Consider the following 21,521-nt stretch of genomic DNA (forward strand, 5'->3'; position numbering starts at 1 on the left):
GAGGAATATAATGACAGACTGAAATCTTAATACTTTTAAGGTTTGTAAAAAATGGTATTGATACCTTATTCTATTGATTAAGGAATGTGCATTTTTACTTGAATGCATTCGTTCTGAATTATAATACATATATTCATTGGTGTTATTACAAATTTGATTATTATTTAAGTAAATTCCAACTGTCTGCTTTCATTACACTGGTGACTTCTCACTGTCCTGAAAAATTAGTCTTCCTGGCTTTTCAGAACGTGCTCCAACAAATAATGCAGACAAACTCTATACCAGTCCTTTGTGTGATAATGCAGCTGATTGTCTGTATTAGGGGTGGGGCTGGTACCTCATTCCCTGTCAGCAATAAACTTGAAGATTTCTGAGGCCATCAGGGAATATAGCACCTTCCAGCAGTCACAGGTTTGAGTCTTACCATCTATACTGCTCCATGAGAACTACAATGAGAAGTAACTTCCAGTCTATACTCAACCTTCTGGCATGGAATATACATTGATCTCGTAACTATGAAAGGTACTTCTCTCCCTGGTCACCACACTGCAGACATTTGAGGAAGCACAAGTAGTGTTTATAGAATGAGAGACTTCTGTCAAACCACAGATAGGTTTCAAAGTGAGCTGTGTGCCCAAACTATTTTTGTATATCCAAACTATTTTTTCCTTTCCGTTTTTTCCTTTCACTCCCTGCTCCCTTTGCCTTAGTCCTGTCTTTGTCTTAGATCCTCTACCAATCTCTCTGGCCCTTGGGTTTTCATTGTCAGCTTTTTCCCAGCTGATCCAGACAACTGTAATAATTATAACAACTTTTTCCACGCCTCTACAGGTACTTCCCCTGTATAGACTTCTCTAGCTACATTTTTGTGCTTCTTAAAACTCTTAAGACCCACAGAACAAAAAGAAGTCTTGTTTCAGTCATTAGAAGAAAAGCATCTTTACTACTTTCTATTAGATTTTACCTTGTTTGGACTTGGATTTAAAACTTTAATGAAACTAGACAGACAGTTATTTTATCCCAGATGGTCTACCTGTCCTGTAATTTAGAACAACTGTTATTAGTTCAGCAATCAAGGAAGATGTAAGTGAAACACAAGTGTTATGACAGAATGAGACTAAGGGTTGCTAACTGCTACACTAAAGGAAAATGAATCCAACAAGAAAGCAAGTTAAAATCCAAACAGCTGCACTTGGTGCAGGCTATTAATGGTATCTGCTTAAGTCCCGATTCCTAACAGGACACTGTCATCCTATGACAAATTCATTCATCCATGTTACCTCCCTAGTGATTCATCATATATTCTATGACAGCTACTCAGTTTTCAAATACTCTTCAGTTACATCTCAACTGTGACCAATCCCACTCACTGAATACGTCTTGTGAAAAGTAAGCAAGTGACTAGTCCTACACACGTGAGACTTCAAGCTGTGTACTCTACTCGTATAATACGTAGGTTCACTGCTTTAGCTTTAACTTGCCCTTCTGCTCTCAAGCCTCAACACTAGTCTTACCAAACGCATCACCTAAGGCATCAGGAACCCAGCTCTGACCTACAGCAACAACTTCTATATAACAAAGGGTTGTCGCGGTCTAAACATTCTGAAGTGCAATTAAGACAATTTAGTAAGATTCAAAGGGAAACTGCACAGCTTAATGGATCATTAGAATAAAAGAAGGCATATTAAACCTGTGTTGTTATTTTATATTAGTAATTGTAATTAATCCTGAATAGAGGCCTGGGAGATAAAAAGCCTGATTTTAAGAATTCACTCATCTCTACCTATTAGAGACTAAAGGGAAACCTTTCCTGAACATGGCACACCATTGCTTCCTCATAGAAAAGTCTATTTTACATTCCTATTAGATCCACACTGCTGGCATTAGAGGAGACACACTTAATTAGATGTGGCACATCTGACATATGACTGAACAGTGCACTGTTACCATAAACACGGAGGAAGATTTTGCTTATTACCTTTAATTCTTCCAGTGACATAGACAAAGCCATCCTTGTCTAGTTTTCCTAAATCTCCAGAATGCAGCCACCCATCCTCATCAAAGGCTTCTTTTGTTTTGTCTTCCATATTTAAATAACCCATGAAAACAGTCCTTCCCCAGAAACAGATTTCTCCATTGCCTTCTGTATCTTCGTCTACCAATTTCACTTTGCAGCCAGGTGCTGGTTTACCACAGCTATCAGAGAAGAGCAGAAAAAAACCACAAGGAGCAGAGAAATATTAAACATAATACTGAGAAGACATCTAACATTCCAAATCCCTGAAGCTATGAAAATATTAGTGACTGTAAGTAACACCCTGCTGTAACTGCTTGGAAACTATGGAACATTAATTCACTAGGGCAGATATTTTAGGAGTATATAAGCACTTTTTGGCTCTTGCCCTGTGCTTTCTGGTTTTTGTTTTGTTTTTCCTCTCTGTATCTTCAGGCATAAAACCACTTTTGTGTTTGAGGTCTTGCATTTGAAAATTATCCTACCCTGGGCCAGTGCTAGGATGTACATCAGATTTAGTAACTGTGTTCCGCATATAATGCTGTAGATTACTATAAAGTGCTCTTGGTGTGGCATGCTATGGAGGCGATGGGTTCAGCTGCTGACCTGGAAGTTATTTTGCCTCCAAAAGTCACAACAGAGTGGCAATGCATTGAGAGAAAATAAAATAAACAACAAGATCTTTGCTGAACTTAGTAAATAATCTTCTCATAGATATAACAAACATATTATATAAAAAAAAAAAAAGTAAAATTACCTGTGCTGCCTGTAAACATAAGGCCCAGATAGGCAATGTGGGCCTGTGGTCTCACTCATCCCATAGGCCTCGTACAGGGTGATGTTCAGACCCAAGAAGAAATACAGTGTTTCTGTGTGGAGAGGAGCAGCACCACAAAAGTGCTTCTGACAGGAAGAAAAACCCAGTGCGTTGCGTATTTTTGCAAGCACAAAGTAGTCTGCTAACCTTGCCCAGAACTGCTTTAAATCACTGCTGAGTACAAAACACACAAGAAAAGGAGACAGGAAGTCAGAGCAACCTATGACATTTCCAGAACAAAATCAGACACAAATTTTGTTTAGAGATATATTTGCCATTTGGGTTTGGGTGTTGACAAAAGTTACATCAGCTTGAACAGGTTCAGTGCCTTTCATTGCTAGTGAACTCTAACTCTAGAGGTGTCTGAATACTGCAAATACACAACAAATCTATCAAAAAGTATTGTACAAAACCAAGCTCTTGTATTCCTGATTCTTTCAGTTAAATGTGCCTATGAGAACCTACACTACTAAAATCTGAAATTTGCAGGACCTTAGGAGCTGAATGATCAGATAAGTAAAGCAGTATCACTGCATGATCTTGTGGAATACCATTTTCTGTGAGCAATTTCTCACTTCATTGTGTGACGCTTTAAAGAACTTTGGCACAGAAAAGAATTGTGAATTAAGTTAATATTTGAATTTCTACAACATTCTTTATTTGAGCAATCTTATGGAGTAAAACACCAATGTTATTCAGATCAGAGGTAATGTACTTAGAGCTCAGGGAATTCACGGAGGCTGTCCCTGGGTTTCTGTGTGGAGATGAGATGTCCTTACTCACACGGTGCACATCCCAAACTGTCATGAGCCAATCTGTCTGGGCTGCCCCCCAAATTTTCCCCCTCTCATACACCTCCTGCAAATTCATGCCCTTTCCGCACACCTGCACAGTCGCATGGTGCACTGCATCAGGAAACGCTCCCGGCTGAAAATTCACAGAAGACACAGAGCTAGGGGACATGTTAGTGGAAGTACGTTCTCAGGGAGGACGCAGGGACAATTTTAACAGTCACCTGTGTTTACGATCAGCCTACTGTAATTGATAACTACGTCCTTCCTCTTGCATTTGCTGTGTTGGCAGGCCAAATTTTACCCATTTACGCTTAGAGTCTCACTGATGCTTCATAGACTATTATAAGCAGATAGCTACTTTCAGGTTGACGGACATATCTCATTCGTTATAATACATACCTGCTTGTGCAGTTTAGGTTCCTCTCTAAGCTAAGTGACATGGCCCATGAGAGCATTTTCTTCTTCATAAATCCTGACTGAGCAAAAGCATCCTTTAATTTCTCCATGATTTTCTCCCACACCCGAGGAACTCCCATGTGAGATGTTGGCTGCACTTCTTTCAGTGTGTTGACCAAGCTGCCCTGTTAAAACCATTAAATCATTTCACAACGTTACAAAAGGTCCACAGCAGTGATAAAAATGTTTGGTGCTCCATTCAGTCTGCACCTTGCAGTGCTAACATGTAGAACATCACTAAACATGCAGGATATAAAAAAACGACTAATGAACCTACTTCTGTCAGACATATGCACTAACGCGTCAGCTCTGACACATCGGGGGAGTTAGGTATACATGAAGGAAAACGAACAGGTAGTTTAGTTCCTTCTGCCTCCCTTTCCTCCAGAAATTGCTTATACTTCTTTTGCTATAGATACATATTCTTCTGCCTTAATAGAAGCTTATGGATCTGATTATATATTTTAATTGGAGTCTAGAGCACTGGATCACCAGTCTAATGGATTTTGTTTTTCCATAATTCTTAAAATAATGGAGTCTCAATTTTCATCTTCTGTACCTCTTCAAAGGTCATACTCTCTCCTTGGGATGTTTTCTAATAGGAAGAAGTGCAAGCTTAATTAGGTGCAATAAAAGACAGATACCTTCAGAGCATCTGGCTCAGCAAAGTAAACTTGCTCTCCCCATTTGATTCCAGTCCACAGGTCATAGATCTGCGCAGCTATGTGGCTGAGCGGGAGATAACTGACTATAGACTCCTGCTGGACTTCTGCAGGTTGCATATCTCCTGCTCTGCTGCAATGTGCCGATGTCCAAGTTATCTGTTTAAATAAACATAAAACACATTAGGTATGATTTTTTAAAATTTTCTTTTAACATAAACTAAGGATCCTCATGCTATGCTAATGTAACCATGAAGAATCTGTGCTCACAAAAATTGCTGAAGACATTGCAATCTCTGACAACACACCAGACTGTCAGTTCTCCGGGGGTCTCTCTATCACAAGCAAGATGAACTTAGCAGCAACATACAACTTGCAGATCACCTGGCTGAGCACTAATGAGGAAGATCATAGGTGTGTTCTGCTCCTCTGGAAGCCTCTGGGATATTCACCACAGTGGTTCACAAGTGACTCTCCCCACACCCCTTCCCCTTCCTTCATGAGCGGCACTGCATACGTGAATATTTTTGAAGATGTGCTGCTTGACTTCTTAGGGAAACTGTATGATGATTCCCCTCTTTCTTCCTAATTCCCACTTTGTCTTAGAAGATGCAGTTCAAGAATGCTAAATATGCATATCTTCATCATCAGAATATACCATGTGGAGGACCCAAAAATATATATAATGGTATGAGTGGAGGCAAAAGATACACATGCACAGGGGAAAAAAAAAAAAAAAAAGGGCGCTCTTTCTCAAAGGAGTTTGTAATCTAAAACGGGTAGGGCAGGACACAGAAATGAGATTTATTCAAGATGGCAGGGGAGAGACACACATCACATGCAATACCTGTTATCACAATATGTTCCTGCCAGCTCCTTTTCTTTGTAATAAATTAGAAGGTACGAGTGTACATTTGGTCTAAGGAAATACAGATTCTCAGGAGAGGTTTGTAAGGAGCAGCACGCTGCCAGACCAGGACACTTCCAGTTGAGATGGCAGCACTGGACAAGTGGCTGTGGAAGACTCACACAGCCAGCAGAACGGGATGTCTTTGAGCTGCGCCTGTATTGATTATTGATTCCTTCCTCTCCAAAGCCTGGCAGCATGCAGGCACACTCACTGCACATCCGTGTGGGTGCATGTATGACTGACTCAGCACTGATTTTGCACATGGACTGTGGGAAACATCTTTTGACTAAAGAAGGCAGAAGGACAGTTACAGACAAGGCATGTTTTCCACTGTTCGTCAACATAAAAATAGACTGTTAGTGACCAGCAGCCAGGAATAGTTTGGCAGCTAACATGGAAGTGACACCAGCTGCAATGCCAGATCACTCTTTTTGTCTATCAAGTCCACCGTGTTCTGCTTCCAGATACTCCTGCACTGATCTCCTGCATTGGGGTGAACCGCTCCTCACAGTGTGTTTGTCTGCAATAGTTTCTGCATTATTTTAAGAGAAGAGGACACGACTTAGACCAGCCCTTCCACAGACTGTCTGTGTGTTCAGAAAGGCTCCCTACCACTTCCCACTCAGGCACCTTACAAAAAAAAAAAAAAAAAAAAAAATTAAAAACCCCAAAAACCCCTGCAGTCCACATCTTTGCTAGCAGACCTCTGAAGCCAGTCCTTTCTGCAAATGACTTTGCTTTCCTCTATCACTGAAAAATTTTATCTTCGCAACAATACAGGTAGGGCTATTTTAAGTACCCAGACTTTGCACTAGAGTTGTATTGTCCTCCAGTGACAGATGTAGAAACCCAAGTCTAGGAATATAATAATGCCAAAGTAAAAACCACACATATCCACCTCCAATTTTAATCAAATTCACAAAAGCAGTCCATTAGGCTGTTTTGATAGTGGCTGGCTGATGTTTATAATTTATTTAAGATGACTGTGACACCACCTGAGAGACTTTTTGGCAATCTGTGAATAATTATTTATGAATATATGCATTATATTTCACAAAAAAACCCAGTGAATATCCATAACAAACTGTTCGATTTTGTGAAGTGCTAGTTTGAATGGAGTTTCATTCTTTACCATGCTTCTAATTTACCAGAAATAGCCAATCGCGTTTTGAATATTGCTCTGTAGTACACTATGTTGCAAAAGCAAAAGGATTTCAAGATTCTAACGTGTACCAGTCATTTCAAAACAAGGGACTAAATATCCTCCTACTTTTCTATTTTTATGCTGAAGGAAGAGCCTGAAATACATACATTGTCGTGACTCAGCATGGCGCCTTTCGGCTTCCCTGTTGTTCCGGATGTGTATATTAGCACACAGCATTGATTCGGCTTTTGAGAGTTAATAATATCATCCAAAGTAGTATCAGATATGTCATCTCCCAGCTCCAGAAACTCTTCCATCTAGAACATGTAACAGAAAATACAGGATATCAAGTGGTTTCTAAAATATGGGAAAGATGCAGTAACTTATCAGTCTCAAAAATGGCAGAAAACATCAGTGCCTTGCTCTGAACATTTTTCCAAGACAAACTTCCCCAAGTCTTGCCTATGTAAGAAATATAAGACTAGTGTAAAACTTTATATGCAAATTGCAAATAGACTGCCTAAAATTGTGCTGCCAGAGCCTTTTCAGTGTCTAAGAAGGGAATGGTAATATAATACTATTCCTTCTCCAAGATGGATTCTATGGACAAGTCATAGGGGCTAAAATTCTGTTACTCCCTCTCGCTGTTGGAATGATTTCGAGTCTTATTTAAAGGAATCTGGATGTATCATTTTTAAGTAAGAGTATACTTGTGACATTCCATCTATAATTCCTTGTCCTCCATAAAAATCCCAATATGAAGCAATTGGTTGAAAGCTTCTGTGCAAAAGTATCATCATCTAGATGTGTGAATGTTTACCCAAATTACCTGCCATTTTATAGCAAACCGAGCATGTGATGCTGGTCACAACTTCCATTCAAATTTGGCTCAATCTAGAATGAGCTAAACTTTTTATGATGCTGGACTTCTGTGCAGCACAAATTGGCCCAGGAGAATGCTGAACCTGATCCTCTATGTTATATTGGTTCTCCCAGATACTTCTATTACATGCACATGATGTGCTGCTGCATGCACCACTGATTTCAAAGCTAGCTGAAAACTAGGGTATAACAACATTTTTTAAGAAAGTCAATAACCAAACTGTCAGTTTCCCATTGGAATCAGATGATTCAGACTGTGCTATGGAACTGTGTGGCTCAAATGCAAGATGCAGCACCTCCATTCTTTGATGATTTCTTGAAGCCCTATCTAGGACCACGCTGCAGTGAAGGGGACGACGTGAAGGACAGCAGAGGTAAAAAATGAGAGCCTGTGCTTGAGGAGTTTGTTGTTTCCTTCAGATCTCTGCCATTGCCAGTGTGTGCTACCAAGGTTCCAACAGTTAGCCGCTGTGGCATCTAGACTTCCTTTTCTTAGGCAGCAAGGCTGTCCTAGGGACTCTTCTAATTACCAATCATCAGTTTTACGTTTTCTTCCAACAAATGTCATCCCTGAAAAGAGAGGTGGTACGATGCACAGCTCTGTCAGCAGCAGAGGACCTGTCACATCCTATCCCTTCCCACAGAATGCGGCTGCATTGATTTCACCAGCTCCTGGAAATCCGGAGGTGTCAAGGATGCAATTGTTTCTTAGTGACTTAGCAGCTGTTTCTGTTTTGCTGACCTTACTGTCCTCTCATACCAGAATGCGTTAATCACTATGAATTTGTTGCCTTGGCTTTGTTTACTGAACAGGACCTGCAACAGACAGTGTTCTCATTCCAGGGAGTGTCAAAGGTACAAACAAACAGTCACACAAGCTACAGACTTTACATTTGCCTTCTGGAAACGCACTGATCAGGGAACGAGGGCTCTGCAATTGCTCATTACATGTTAGCTGCCAACTTGCAGCACAAATCCCTTCTATCAAATGCCATGTGATTCCGGTGGTTTGCTTTACATCAAACCTAATAAACAATCATTTCTGCCTTTGGTGATTCGATCTCTGATTTTTCCTTTAGAGGACATAAACTCTGGCCATTGTCAGACACTCATCCCTGCCCTTCTCCATTGAGAAGACGTGTCCAACACGACACCGGAGCAGGGGCATTTTCAAATCTACCAATTCTCAGGCATTTAGGTTTCAGCAACTGAATGTTGATCCAGAATTAATTGCTAGCACTTATTCCTTTTACTAAGAAATATAAATAGTAAAATAGTATAAATAGTATAAATAGTATAATCATCATAAGTATAAATAGTAAAATCATCTTTGTATTTTTTTAACTGTGCTGAGATGCAAGGCATACTCTATACCAGTACGTACAATATTGTACAGTAACTGTTAATTATTAAGTTATTTGCTATTCAACATAGCAAAAGAGGATTATGATTAAAACATGTGCAGAAGATTTTTTCTTATGCACCTAAGAACCCCTCAGATTTTCAAAATTGCAAATATTTAGAAATATTTCTACACTGTTCCCTCGTCATTAATATATTTTTATCCCAGCTGAAGTTTTTCAGCCCAGAATCTCATAATCTGTAGTCCACTTAAAATGCTGACTTTTTCATTCCTATTACTTAACTATTTAAAATTCTATTTTCAATGTATATCGGAATTACATGTTTACAAAAAATACGTTCTGCTTAAAGTCCTCATATCGCGTTAATTAGAGGCTGGAATTCTACTGCTCCGAATCTCAGATTCTGGCTGTCCTTTTTTTCTACTTTATTTTTACCATGTGATACAAAGATCCTACATACATTAAGAAAAAGTGCTCCATAGTTATTTCTCTTCACTTGTTGCCTATCACCAGAAATATCTAGTGCAAACAAAATGCAACTATCTTCTGTAAAAGTACAAGCATTTTCATGTTCTTGGATTGAGGGTAACTGACCACAATTCAGGTTTCCCTAGCAGCAGTGGACAACTTTTATTTTTAATGGTTTGCGAGTCCACATTCCCACCTGAAGCCTATAGGTGTTTTGTTAATCCAGACAAGTAAAAACCCAGAAAGACATAAGAAAAACAGTTAACCAAGGTAGCTCTAATTTTAAATGCCAAATACCAACCTGAAATTACAGGTAAATTAAACAGAAAAAGCTGATTAAGCTTTTGAATGTGTTTGCTGGAACACATACATTCTAAAGGGTATACATTTCACAGATTAAACATACTAGAAATTTATCAAATAAATAATATCCCGTGAATTATATAACTCTGTTCTAGCATTCACATACCGTATACAAATTGGGATGTCTCTCTGGAATGGAATCCTTGTATAGCACAACAGCTTTCAACCATGGCAAACGACTCCAGATCTGTTGGATTTTTTAAAACAAATTTATTATTCATATCTTGTGTGGGTTTTTTTCCACTACAATACTTCCAAAATTGTAATGGCTTGACAGTCACAAGAAACCTCCTGTTTCCCTCCACCCTCAAATATACTCCTCTAAACTCACAACCAACTGGCTCAACAAGGCAGAGGAGAAGGGAAAAAATGAGACGCTACACAGTCTGCTCTATCCGTTTTCAGTCAAAAGACGAAAAAAAATAATAAATCAGAAATGGCTCCTCAGCATCCTTTCTCATAATGCACCAAAGAGCACAGCAAGGAACAGTCTGGGTCAAGCTAGAAGCTGACCCTGGCTGCTGTGGTTACCCATAAAATCCAAACATTACCAAAATCCTCAGCAAAAACTGTTAAACTGCTTAAAAAAAAAAAACAAAAACAGTTCTACCTTCTTAAAGAAAAGGAAGCCATTATGCACATTTAAGTGTAAATACAAATATCAAGCTGCAGGCCTACAGGCAGACCGCAATGGCTGCTACTTTCAGTAGCTCTTGCTCTGTTTTGCATGGCCTGCAGGGAGCATTCATTTCACTCAGCTTTGTGGGACCCTGTGCCTCACAGATGCCTTTGAATTAATCACATTCTGAACTGACTTGATCAATCTGCGCTAATACAAAAGCAGTGGCTCAATGGTGGCCATTATGTAAATATTATCAGAAGGATAACAATTGAAATGTTATTATTTCAGCCTTGGGTTCTGCCAGAAAAAAAGAGTTTCAAAAATCCTTCAGCTGGATAAAGCTGTGTTGGCCAGAGCTGTCTTTTCTTTTTTACATAGAAATGTGTATGAATCAAATCCCTCAAGTTCTTCAATTTACATTCTTCTGTCCGTGTTTGTGACAGCATAGCCTGTGATTTACTCAATGACACTGCAGGAAGGTTTGTCTGATTCTTACGTGAGCCACAGACACCGCGGAGAACACCAGATACCAGATTTCTGAATAAGAACACTCCCACAAAACATTTGATGATGCAGATAGTGAATATGTTATTTGGGACCAATATAACATCAAGAAATGGGGAAATTATGGCTTTTTAGTAACCATTCAGCCACCTTGTACCTGCATTATCTTGTCCAATTGTTTCTGGTTTTCCACAACCATGATATTGGTTTTGCTGTCATAAGCAATGTAGTGGCAGGCCTCTGGAGAATTGGTTGTATATATTCCTGTGACAATTCCTCTGTATCAAAAATGTATATGTATAAGAACATATATTTATATACATATATACATGCACTTAGTATCAAAAAAGAGAATAATAGTCAAAGATCAGATGAAATCTGAACAAGTATGAAGATGCGTAAACAGTAGCACAGCTGTCATGGTTGTTTGAAGTATTCAGATGTACATGAGTATCTCTGATATGTGCACACTGCAAAAATTAATCTCTGAACTCTATTCAGTAGAAGCTCCTGTCGGCGATGATTTGGCATTTTAACCCATTTGAGAGTTAACCCACACGAGAGTCAGCTCAGAAGCGCTAAAAACATACCCAAGTCCTCTTTCAGTTCAAGCTGCACACAAACACCAACACATCCCCCACAAAACCAAACCAAAAAAACCTTACCCAGCAAAAACAGCTCCAACGGCTGAGATGAACCATTCTGGAGAATTAAATCCAAGGATTCCTACACTATGGAATCGTTCAAGGCCAAGCTTAAAAATAATATGCATAAGGTTACACAATACAGGCATACTGGAGAGAAACATAGGGTGAAACATACATAACGAATATAAACCATGGAAAGTTTTGATTTATTTATTATTTTGGTATTGACAAGACATGTCCTTCCACATCTCTACATTGGTATCCATAACAAAACTAGTATTTATCAGCAGTTAACATCATCTAAACTTTCCACCACCTTCTCCTGCCTGGTTGAACTCTTCTGTCCAGAAAGGCCCAAACCCCAGAATTTTTCAATATGAACAAGAGCATATTGAGTACTAATCCTACCCCCTATTTAGAATGTTTTTGTCTTTATCTTGCCCAACTCATTGACAGTGCTGCTTTTACCTATTTTTCTTCTTTTAATCTTAAGGCCTCATGCTGGGCTTTGCACCCATGCTTGAGTGAAAGAGTGTAACACAGCACCTCTTCAACTTGCAGTCAGGTTCCCTGGACAGCAACGTTATCTCTTTGACCAAAAGCAATTTTCATCATTATTATTTCAATAAAGAATATGACCTGCTGATATTCAGTTAATGGGAAAAACCTTTTATACTGTGTTTTTGGGGTTGGGGTGGGGTTTTTTTTTGGTGGTGTTATTTTTTGGTTTTTGGTGGGGTTTTTTTAGGAGACAGAAAAGAAAAAAATGAATTGGTTTAGTTTCCTGTACCTACCTTCAAGAAGCTCTTGGCTGCTTTCCTGGAAAGGCAATAATACTCTGAAAAAGTTATCTTCTCCCACTTTCCGTTCTTTTTGCTGGCCAAAGCATTAAGGGGTCCATATTTTTCTAGGCTTTCCTTGAACATCTGATGAACTGTTATGGGAGTCTGCGGACACGAGTTATCTATTCTCAGCCTGACTCTGCCATCAGCGAAGGAAGTCCACAGAGCCTCTGGAAAGTAAAGCATTATCATTAGGGTATTCTAACACTGAAAAATAGCGTGTGACTGTGCACCAAAAGGTGAGCGGATTGAATAAAGACTGTAGGACTAACCATAACTCTGGCACTTCCCATCTTTTGAGAAAAGGGCTTTCCGATTTTATAACTATCAAAAACTCCATATAGAAAAAGAACTCTTTCTTACATTTTGTTCTGCATCTTGAACAAAAGTACCACCACTCAGAATTATGTCGATTTTCTGCGTGTTACAGGCACATCATCAATTCCCAAAGATTCTGCTTGTCATTGCTCAGCCCCGCACAACCTGCTAGCCCTTAGCTAAGGGAGTAGTAGCTGGTGAATCAGAAGGCTACAGAGAGCTGAAAGCTCCAAAATCTCTGTCCCTGTTCAGCATCCAAGCTCTTTTTGCTTGTCACAGCTCTTTCCTTGCTCCTTCACACCCCTCCCCCAGCTATTCGGCTTCATCCTGCCTCTGTTTCCTGCTACTCCCCACACTTTTCTTGGTCATCAGCCCTGTATTCTGCTGTGTATATCCACTCCACTCTCTCCTGTCTTGCCCTATTTCCACATCATCTTTCACCTCCTTCTGCTCTTGCCTTCCTCACCCTGTCTTTCTACCATTCACTATTTTCCCCCCTGTATTTTTCCTCCCCTTCCTTGACAGGACACAGACACAAAGCACCAAACAATGTCACTTGGCTCTCACCGCTGGTGCCAAGGACTGGGGCAGTCCCTGGCATTCACAAGAGGTGACTGTCTCTCAGATTCTACTTGGCTCTTGCAAACTCAGCAAGAAGCAGGCTGAGTACAAATATGCTCCTTAGAGAATCTAGGGGTTAGTAAGTTGGCACAATGCAGGTGAATTCTCACAAGGAAGACAAAAAACCCACTCACAACTCCCCTACCTAACAGTTATCTCCCATACTTCTGAACAAAATAGCACAAGATCATTTTAAGAATGTTTTTTCCTTAGATTTACTTTCATAAATGAAGAAATATTTTTAGCATAAATGTAAAAAAAAATTATATTCTACAGAAAGCTGGTGGAAGATTTCAGACCAAAGAGCTTAGGTTTGTGACAATTAAGAGTAACAGAAAATATGACTTTATGAAGTTTCCGACACAATTTAATAAGCACAATTGTCTTTTGCTACACTTATGGAAAGCAAAAACTGTAAAGAAAGCTCAGCGAATACCTATACTGTTTCCTGGGACCTCAGTGGCCAAAAAAAGCAGTTCTGGACTGTTCAAAAGTACAAAATGCTTCACATCCCTTTCAAACGCTCATCCTCTAGTTGTTTCACAGAGGGCCTGGAAACTACGTCTCTCAGTATTTCTGGCAAGACATGAACACATCAACCACAGCGGGATCCACAAGGGCTCTGGAGCCCCCCTGCAGCCTCCCCCAGGTCAGGCTCCAACCTGCACACGTAACCAGAGGCACAGCCGCTACTGTAAGCTCACAACTGCACATTAAAGAAAACACACAGCTTTCTCTTGCAGCAGAAAAAGTCTTATTACTTAGCTGTGGAGAAAAGCTCATTCATAATCAGCTGATAAAGTACAACTATTAAACTGAAAAATACTAAAACCAGTCTAGTTTGCTGCCACTATTCCATTAAACTAGTTCTGAAGATTTCACTGCTATATCCTAGCACGTGCAGAACATATTGAAAAAAAAAAAAAAATTCACCTTTCTACCCCCTGCCAGGTAAGGAGATAAAAACCCTGGTGCAGAAAGTGAATTGAGCTGTCAAAGCTGTGATGGATGTCAGTCCAGGATTAATATTCCTGATTCACATTATGTTCCATTCACATTCCTGACTCACAGTCTTGTGTTTGTTCTCTTGACCATCCTGACAAACAGAAAGTAGTAATGACAGCAATAAATACAAATAAACCTGCTTAATCTCCATGTGCCTTAATTTTCTCATTTGTAAATTGCATATAATGATTTTCAAAACATAGGTGTGGAGCTTCGTTTGGATCAGTGGCAGAAGGGCATCATAAATCCAGTTTGGTAAACAAGTAGCTCTGAAGGATTGTAGGTAATAGACAGACTTTATCAAAGTGTAAACACTGGCAGCCAACAAATGTTTTATTTGAAGGCAAAGCAGGTGTTTCTGCACTTAATCCCAGTCCTGATGTGAAAAGAATGAGAGGTAAGAGCTGTCAGAGAGAGAAGCTAGCATTAACCCACATGCTTATTTTCTGCAGTGACACACCAACTCCACATGAAAAACTCTATATGATGTTCTGGCTTCTAAACAAAGAAAGGTGGGAGGGATTGCAAGTGTGCCTGGGCACAGGTGAGTGACTGCTCTGCTGAAAACAAAATCATACCATATAGAGCTAAAATAAAACATTCTAGCCTATGTATTCTAAAAATGCTCTTGAACAAAAGAGCATTGCTTTTCAAGGGAACTGAAAATATTAGCAACATTCCTACAATATTACAGAAGTTGCATAATTATTTCCGTTTCATTGCAGATGTAGAGTAGCTAGAATAGTTTCCAGAGACAAGAGTGATAATCAGTTAAACCACTGAATATCTATACGCAGAAACTAAAACTGTATTTGAAACTGTGTGTCCTTTTGCTTTTCCTTATGCATTTTTTTCTGGTGTCAAAAAGGCATCTTTGATACATACTGAAGACTAAGAAAAGAATCCGTTTCAGAGAGACTCAGTGAGTCACCTTAATAATACACAATACATATTGCAAAGGATGATGAGCTCCCATTAAGTGTCTGTTTCTGGTGTGTATTTGTAGGTAGAACCCAAATCTAAAACCAGTTTCTAAATCTAGATAATAAGTTAAAAACATCTAAAGATCTAACTAGTCTGTTCCAGAGAATTTGTAAAAACAGCAGAATATGAATAACATATTCTGCTGCCAGTTTGCAGAGGGATTTTGAGCAGAGGTCTCATTCTTCACAGAAAGAGCCTGGGAAGGAATGCTTGGCTAAACACTGAATGAACCGATTACAAATTTTGGGAGAAGGAAAACAGATGCTCTGCCTCACTAGCATCTGAAAGTTAAACTGCAGTGTCCAGGCTGGAAGTGAACTTGGTACTATCTGAAACCAAAGTGGAAATCAGAATTCAGATCCCTTGAGCCTTGGTACATTATACACCCATAGGCTTACAGAGCATAAGAAAACAAAGTCAAAATACTTCGACTTTGTACAAAGCACGCAGCTCAAAGTGCTTAACACCACTGAAGTTCCCCGTATGCAAGCAAAAAGGAATATTTGTTCCCTTCCTCTTTCTTCCAGTAACTCCTGCTACCTGTATCACACTTTGTAGCCCAAATGCTTTTTTGTTGACTAATTTGTGACCTTGGCTCACATCCTTCATACAAATTCAATGAAGGTGAGAGATGGTGTGGAAACATTTGCTCCTAAAGAAAACTATTTTGTCAGATAAACCAAGAAATGTCAGAGATTTTATTCAGATAGTTAGTCTTGACTTTCACTCTTGGAGCCTCTTCAAGTGTTTCTTTCCCCACGTCATTCTCCTCTAAGGCCAAATGCCACTACCAGACTAAATTTTCCATGATTCGCTGTCCTTGCTGCTGAAGGAAGAGAAATCTTGGAGAAGTCTCATACATATAGTGTCTAACAGGATGGCTGCACTGCAGATGTCCAAGGAATTGCTCTAACAGAAGCTGGTCTAAATAACTGGGATTTTAAGTGTGCAGTTTTTCCAGTAAAGCGTAAGTTTTCAAGAAACTTCACAGGAGAAAAAACTTTGTTTAAAACTTTGTTTACCATTTAAAAAACATTTTGAAAGTTTTCAGATGATCTTTTACAACACAATCCTAGACTTGTGAACCATTTCCATGTGAACACTGATTTATAAAAGTACATTTGTTATTCAAATATTTTCTACCAAATTTCATCTAATACACAATATAAACACATTACAGTTTTGGTATTTTTATCAGCCAGTTGTTATTCCTTTCCACCATGTATGACTTCACAGCTGTGACATGGTACAGGTTGTCTCTCCCAGTCTAGATTCCAAAAATTACTTTAAACAGATTAACAAATAGCAAGTTCATATATTTTTTCACATGGATAATCAGTCTGCCTGAAACTGCTGGACCTCTGGGATATATGAAGGAGACTTCATACTAGTAAAAAAAATAAATAAATACACTAATCCTACAGTTAAAGCTAATATATGAATGAAACTAGCTGACCTGCAAGTATGCTGGTGACTGCCAGAATGGATTTGTGAATGTAAATGAGTTCTGATGTTTATGGGAGAACAATGCTGAGCCACAGAAAATGCGTAAGAACCAAGGTCACCTTTCAGACAGGTAAACCGGCCACAGAGGCTGATTGTGGAACGGCCCTACTGCATGACCTGAGGAACTCCAGGTGACATTCCATAGATGTGCCCTGAGAAATAAAACACGAATTCAACTTCTGCTTGAAACTGATTCAGATTTAACTCGCAAAACAGTATTTTGATTATATGCCAGTTCCCACAAAACACCACTCTGCTCTAATGATGAGAGAAGGCATTCAGCTCTTTGCTGGAGGCGTTTCTGACAGACAGTCATCATCCCAGATTCCACAGCTATGATGCTATCACATTCTGCTGACAACACAAACACATCATTCCTCCTCTCGTCCATTATTTTTTAAATTTTCGTCAAGATGTCTGTGGCCCTGAAAGCTTAACTTCGTTTCAGTGAAAGCTGGAGCTGAGTACACAAAGGTTGGAGTCTGAGAGCTTGGCATCTGTGTCAAAGTTCCCCTTGTGCCAAGGAACAGATTAAACAGAAGTACAGAACTTCTGAATTTCAAGTGAACCTGAATGTATCAGTCAGAATACATACACAGTGATTTAAAAAAAAAAAAAATACAGAGACCAGCTTCCTGTTGCTTGCCTTGCCACAGTTGGGGGATGAAGAAGGTTTTCTGTTATATTATCAAATTTCCCCAATAAATATGCAACTTTAAACTCTCAAACGGAAAAGACTGAATAAATAGCTGAGATCTTTCGAAATCATCCAAAACACACAAATATTTCAGTACATGGAAACTTGTACCATTGCCATTGGAGGAAAAGGGAACACTTATGAATTGCAACTGCTCTTCACATCAGTAAACTACTACCAATATGGATCAGAGAAATAAGATATTCTCCAAGGAATGTCTCTGCAAACTGACATGGAAGGAGTGGTGCCTCAGGACGAGTATAAAATAAGTTTCATAACAATACTGACGCTTCTAAAACTGATTACGATGCACCAAAATGGAAGTGTGTGGAGGGTGTAATCAGGACGAAACATCACTACAGAAGCATTGCCCAGGCATGCAAGAATGGAAAGTCAAAACTCAGCTGGAATTGCAATTGGTGAGTGATGTGAAGAGCCACAGGAAGTGCTTCTATCAGTACACGGGCGGCCAAAAGGAGAACCAGGGATACCATGGGCAACTTGCTGACATGGGACATGGAAAGAGCTGATGATGTACCCTGTGCCTTCTACACTTTGTTTTTTACTGGCAAAACTGGGCTTCCTGGCTTGCTATGCCTGAGGCAGGTGGGAAGTTTTACCTACAACAGCAGAGAAAGGTCAAAGTCCCCACTTAAGTGAACTGGACATGTACAAAAATGCCAGTGGGCCCAGTTGGGACACTTCAGAGTGTACACTGAGAGATGAGGCCTAAGGCACCACAAAGCTGCTCACAATCATCTTTGAAAACGCACGGCAATCTCGTAAGGCCCAGAAAAAAGGCAAATGTCACACCTGTCTTCAAAAAGAGCAAGAAAGAGGATTCAAATAACTAAAGGCCAATCCGAGTGGCATGTTGTTTACTTTATCTTTAACAAGGTCTCCCCCAGCATCCTTGAAAGGTTTGGATCAGATGGAGTTGAAGTGACAGGTGGATTAAAAAAAAAAAAAAAAAAAAATCTGCAAGATAATTAGTCTTTGAGAACAGTGGTCAACATTTCTAAGCCTAGCTAGCAGTCAATTAGAAGTGACATTCTTCAGGGGTTAGTCCTGAGAATGATACTGTTTAATGACTGCATTATTGTTTTTGACAATGGAATGCACCCTCACCAGCTTCACAGATGACACCAAATTTGGAGAATTGGCCAACATGCCAAAAGGCAGGGTTGCCACTCACACCGACCTCGGCAAACTGGAGGAATGGGCTGACATAAACCCCAAAGAAGGACAAGGGTGAGTGGTTAAGTGTTGCATTTGGTGGAGGGTAATCCCGATCAGCAGCACAGACTAGATGCCGACTGGCTCAGCAGAAAAAAACCCGTGGTTTCTGGTGGACAAACTGGACTTGAGTCAGTGGTACATCGCAGTGGAGATCAAAGATAACTACGTCCCAGGCTGCATTAGCAAGATTATAGCCAGCAGATCAAGGAAAGTGATTATTTCCCCCTCCTTGGTACTCCCGAGGGTGCAGCTGAAGCAGAGTACAGCTTTGGAAGCCCCAGTGCAAGAGAGAGATCAGGACAAATTGAAGTAAGCTCAAAAAAGGGACTCCCAGACAGTCCGGGGCCTGGAGCATTAAAGGAGCTGGATTTCTTCAGTCTGGAGAAGAGAATACACAATGAACCCAACTGCAGTCTGCCACAGGCCAGAGGGGAGTGCTATAAAGAAGACAGATTCTTCTCAGAGGCACACAGCAGAGGAGGCAACGGACATGAGCTGCAGAAAGGAAAATTCTTGCTAAAAAAATAATTTCACAATGCAGGAGGCTCAGCCTAAGACAAGGGACTGCGAGGCTGTGGGGTCTCCATCCTTGGAGGTTTTCACAATGCAGTTGAACAAAGTCATGAGCCTCCTATGAACAGAAAGCTGGACTAGTTGTCCTCCAGTGGTCTTTTCCAAAATAAATTATTTTGCAATTCCATCAGTATAAAACCAGCATATGAATGAGTTCTCTTTTAACTTTACACTGGTGTTAAGCCAATATAATGCTTGCTTCCAACAGTAAGGTTACTTTGGTTTTACATATGCATTAGAAAAACCAAAATCTGGCCTGGTTACACAGGAATGAGCTTCTATACATTGGTGGAAAACAATGGGGAAAAAATTCCAGAACAACCTGTGGTCCTCATTAGGCAAATTTACTTCTGAAGCTGCAGAACGTATTGATTATAAAATGAGAAGAACAGTTCTCCACAACCAGAAAACAACAGAATCTCCTTTTCTCTTGATATGTAATACAAAACAGACCCACCACAACTAGACACTGAGCTTCCTTCTGAAAGATTTCTGGAAGAAGTTTTTGACATTCAGTCCCCACTCTACCACTCAGCATCTGCACGGCTCTGTGATGTTCCAAGCCAAGCACTGCTTCTCATTTAAATGGATAACAAGTAGTGCCACAGATTCCCAAAGTCAAGTAGAAGACAAAGACTAACTCCAGTTGTAAGCTCCTGATTCATCAACTTAGAAACATATCTAAACTCAAATAAAGGAAATGCTTAATTAAAATGGATGGAGTGTGACTTGTGTTTGCAGGAAAACTATGAAAGAACAGCTGGAACGGCTTCTACCCTCAGTTGCTCAGCTCACCTTTCTCCCAGAGGCTGTGGCCACCTTGGCAGGAGCAGCTGAACAGTGCGCGTGTTCCTTCTGAGCACCCAGCACATTAAACTGCAGCCAGTGGCAACCTCTGGGAGCAAAGCAGGGCGGATAGCTGACAGCAGTAACCAGTGGCGCAGATAAATTCTTAGAAAAATAGGTCAGAGCTTTCAGGAGCACACAATAAAGTACTCCGCAGAACCACAGCCTCAGTAATTATCAATGTATACAATGTGTGTCTCCTAATCGTTCAATAAAATACCCGGAAAGTTTGAAAACAGAAGTTAGTTATCACCTTTATCCATCCAAATTTATTTCTGGCTTAGTGAAAAACAGAAAGCAAATGGCTAGCAGTTTAATTCTTGGAAAGAAACCTAATGTGTATCAAATAATTACCTTTCTAAAAATAAATATACATACATACAGATATATATTATACATATGTATAAAGTCTTCATGTGAGCTTCCTACATAGATCTGTTATTTCTTCAAAATCCACTTGCAGTCATTGCTTCAGTTATCTCACAGAACAAATACTCTCTGTTTAAATGAACAAATTTAGATATCAGTAGCAGCTTCATCAGGCAACAGGGAGCTCCCTAAGGGCTGCAAACCTTCCAAAGAACCTTGGAAAGTTCTGCTAGTAAACCTCCTTTAAGCCACATGGTAGCCCAACTAGGTTAACTTACCACTGCGACTGGTTTAAAACTATAGTAGTACACATATGCTACAATGCAACACAGAACTGACCAAAGTATAGATATTCCTTTACAGCCCCCAGTTGTTACACAGGATGCCAAATCCTCAATAGCTGACAGCTGGTGAGCAGGCTGTGATGCCAAAGGTAACACAAGAACTGGTATGATTTTCCATGAGATCAGACTATTTTTCACTTTAATCTAGTAATCTTCTCAAATACAGACAAAAACTGGGACAAACTACTGAATTCATGCAAGTTTACAGAAAGCTCCTGGGAATTTTTCAGTTGCTCCGATTCACTTCGGTTTAATTTTATTTTTGGCTGCCTCTCCTTATCCCAGGCCTGAAAAATTGTCAGTCATAATGCTCTACAATGGACACAAGAATTACCTTAAAAAAAAAATTAAAAAGAGTTCGAATTACCAAGGATCATTTTTTACGTGCTTACCTGTTGGCTCTGCACCTTCTTCCTGGGTCTCTTCCAAATGAGGCCGCAAATCTCTGCAGACATTCTGTGCATCTGTAAAGGTTCTAAGAGAAAATACATCTATTAAAAAGTTATCCAGGAGTGCAAGTAGGATCCACT

The 21,521-nt window shown here is 39.8% G+C and overlaps 1 protein-coding gene across 3 annotated transcripts in view; it reads right to left on the reverse strand.

Annotated features, from left to right (window-relative positions):
* Positions 1–21,521, reverse strand: part of ACSBG1 (acyl-CoA synthetase bubblegum family member 1) — a 36,097-nt gene that overhangs the window by 5,240 nt on the left and 9,336 nt on the right. For 2 of the 3 annotated variants that reach the window (XM_065642090.1, XM_065642092.1), the window contains exons 2-11: positions 21,384–21,466; positions 12,442–12,659; positions 11,666–11,754; positions 11,158–11,278; positions 9,981–10,061; positions 6,965–7,114; positions 4,726–4,902; positions 4,025–4,206; positions 2,772–3,005; positions 1,979–2,196 (exon numbers count right to left, since the gene is read on the reverse strand). In XM_065642090.1, the coding sequence (XP_065498162.1) occupies positions 1,979–2,196; positions 2,772–3,005; positions 4,025–4,206; positions 4,726–4,902; positions 6,965–7,114; positions 9,981–10,061; positions 11,158–11,278; positions 11,666–11,754; positions 12,442–12,659; positions 21,384–21,466 (1,553 nt within the window). The remainder of the gene's footprint in view (positions 1–1,978; positions 2,197–2,771; positions 3,006–4,024; positions 4,207–4,725; positions 4,903–6,964; positions 7,115–9,980; positions 10,062–11,157; positions 11,279–11,665; positions 11,755–12,441; positions 12,660–21,383; positions 21,467–21,521) is intronic. The other variant, XM_065642091.1, reaches the window with a different exon arrangement.

Source organism: Caloenas nicobarica, chromosome 10 (assembly GCF_036013445.1).
Source record: "Caloenas nicobarica isolate bCalNic1 chromosome 10, bCalNic1.hap1, whole genome shotgun sequence".
NCBI lineage: Eukaryota > Metazoa > Chordata > Aves > Columbiformes > Columbidae > Caloenas > Caloenas nicobarica.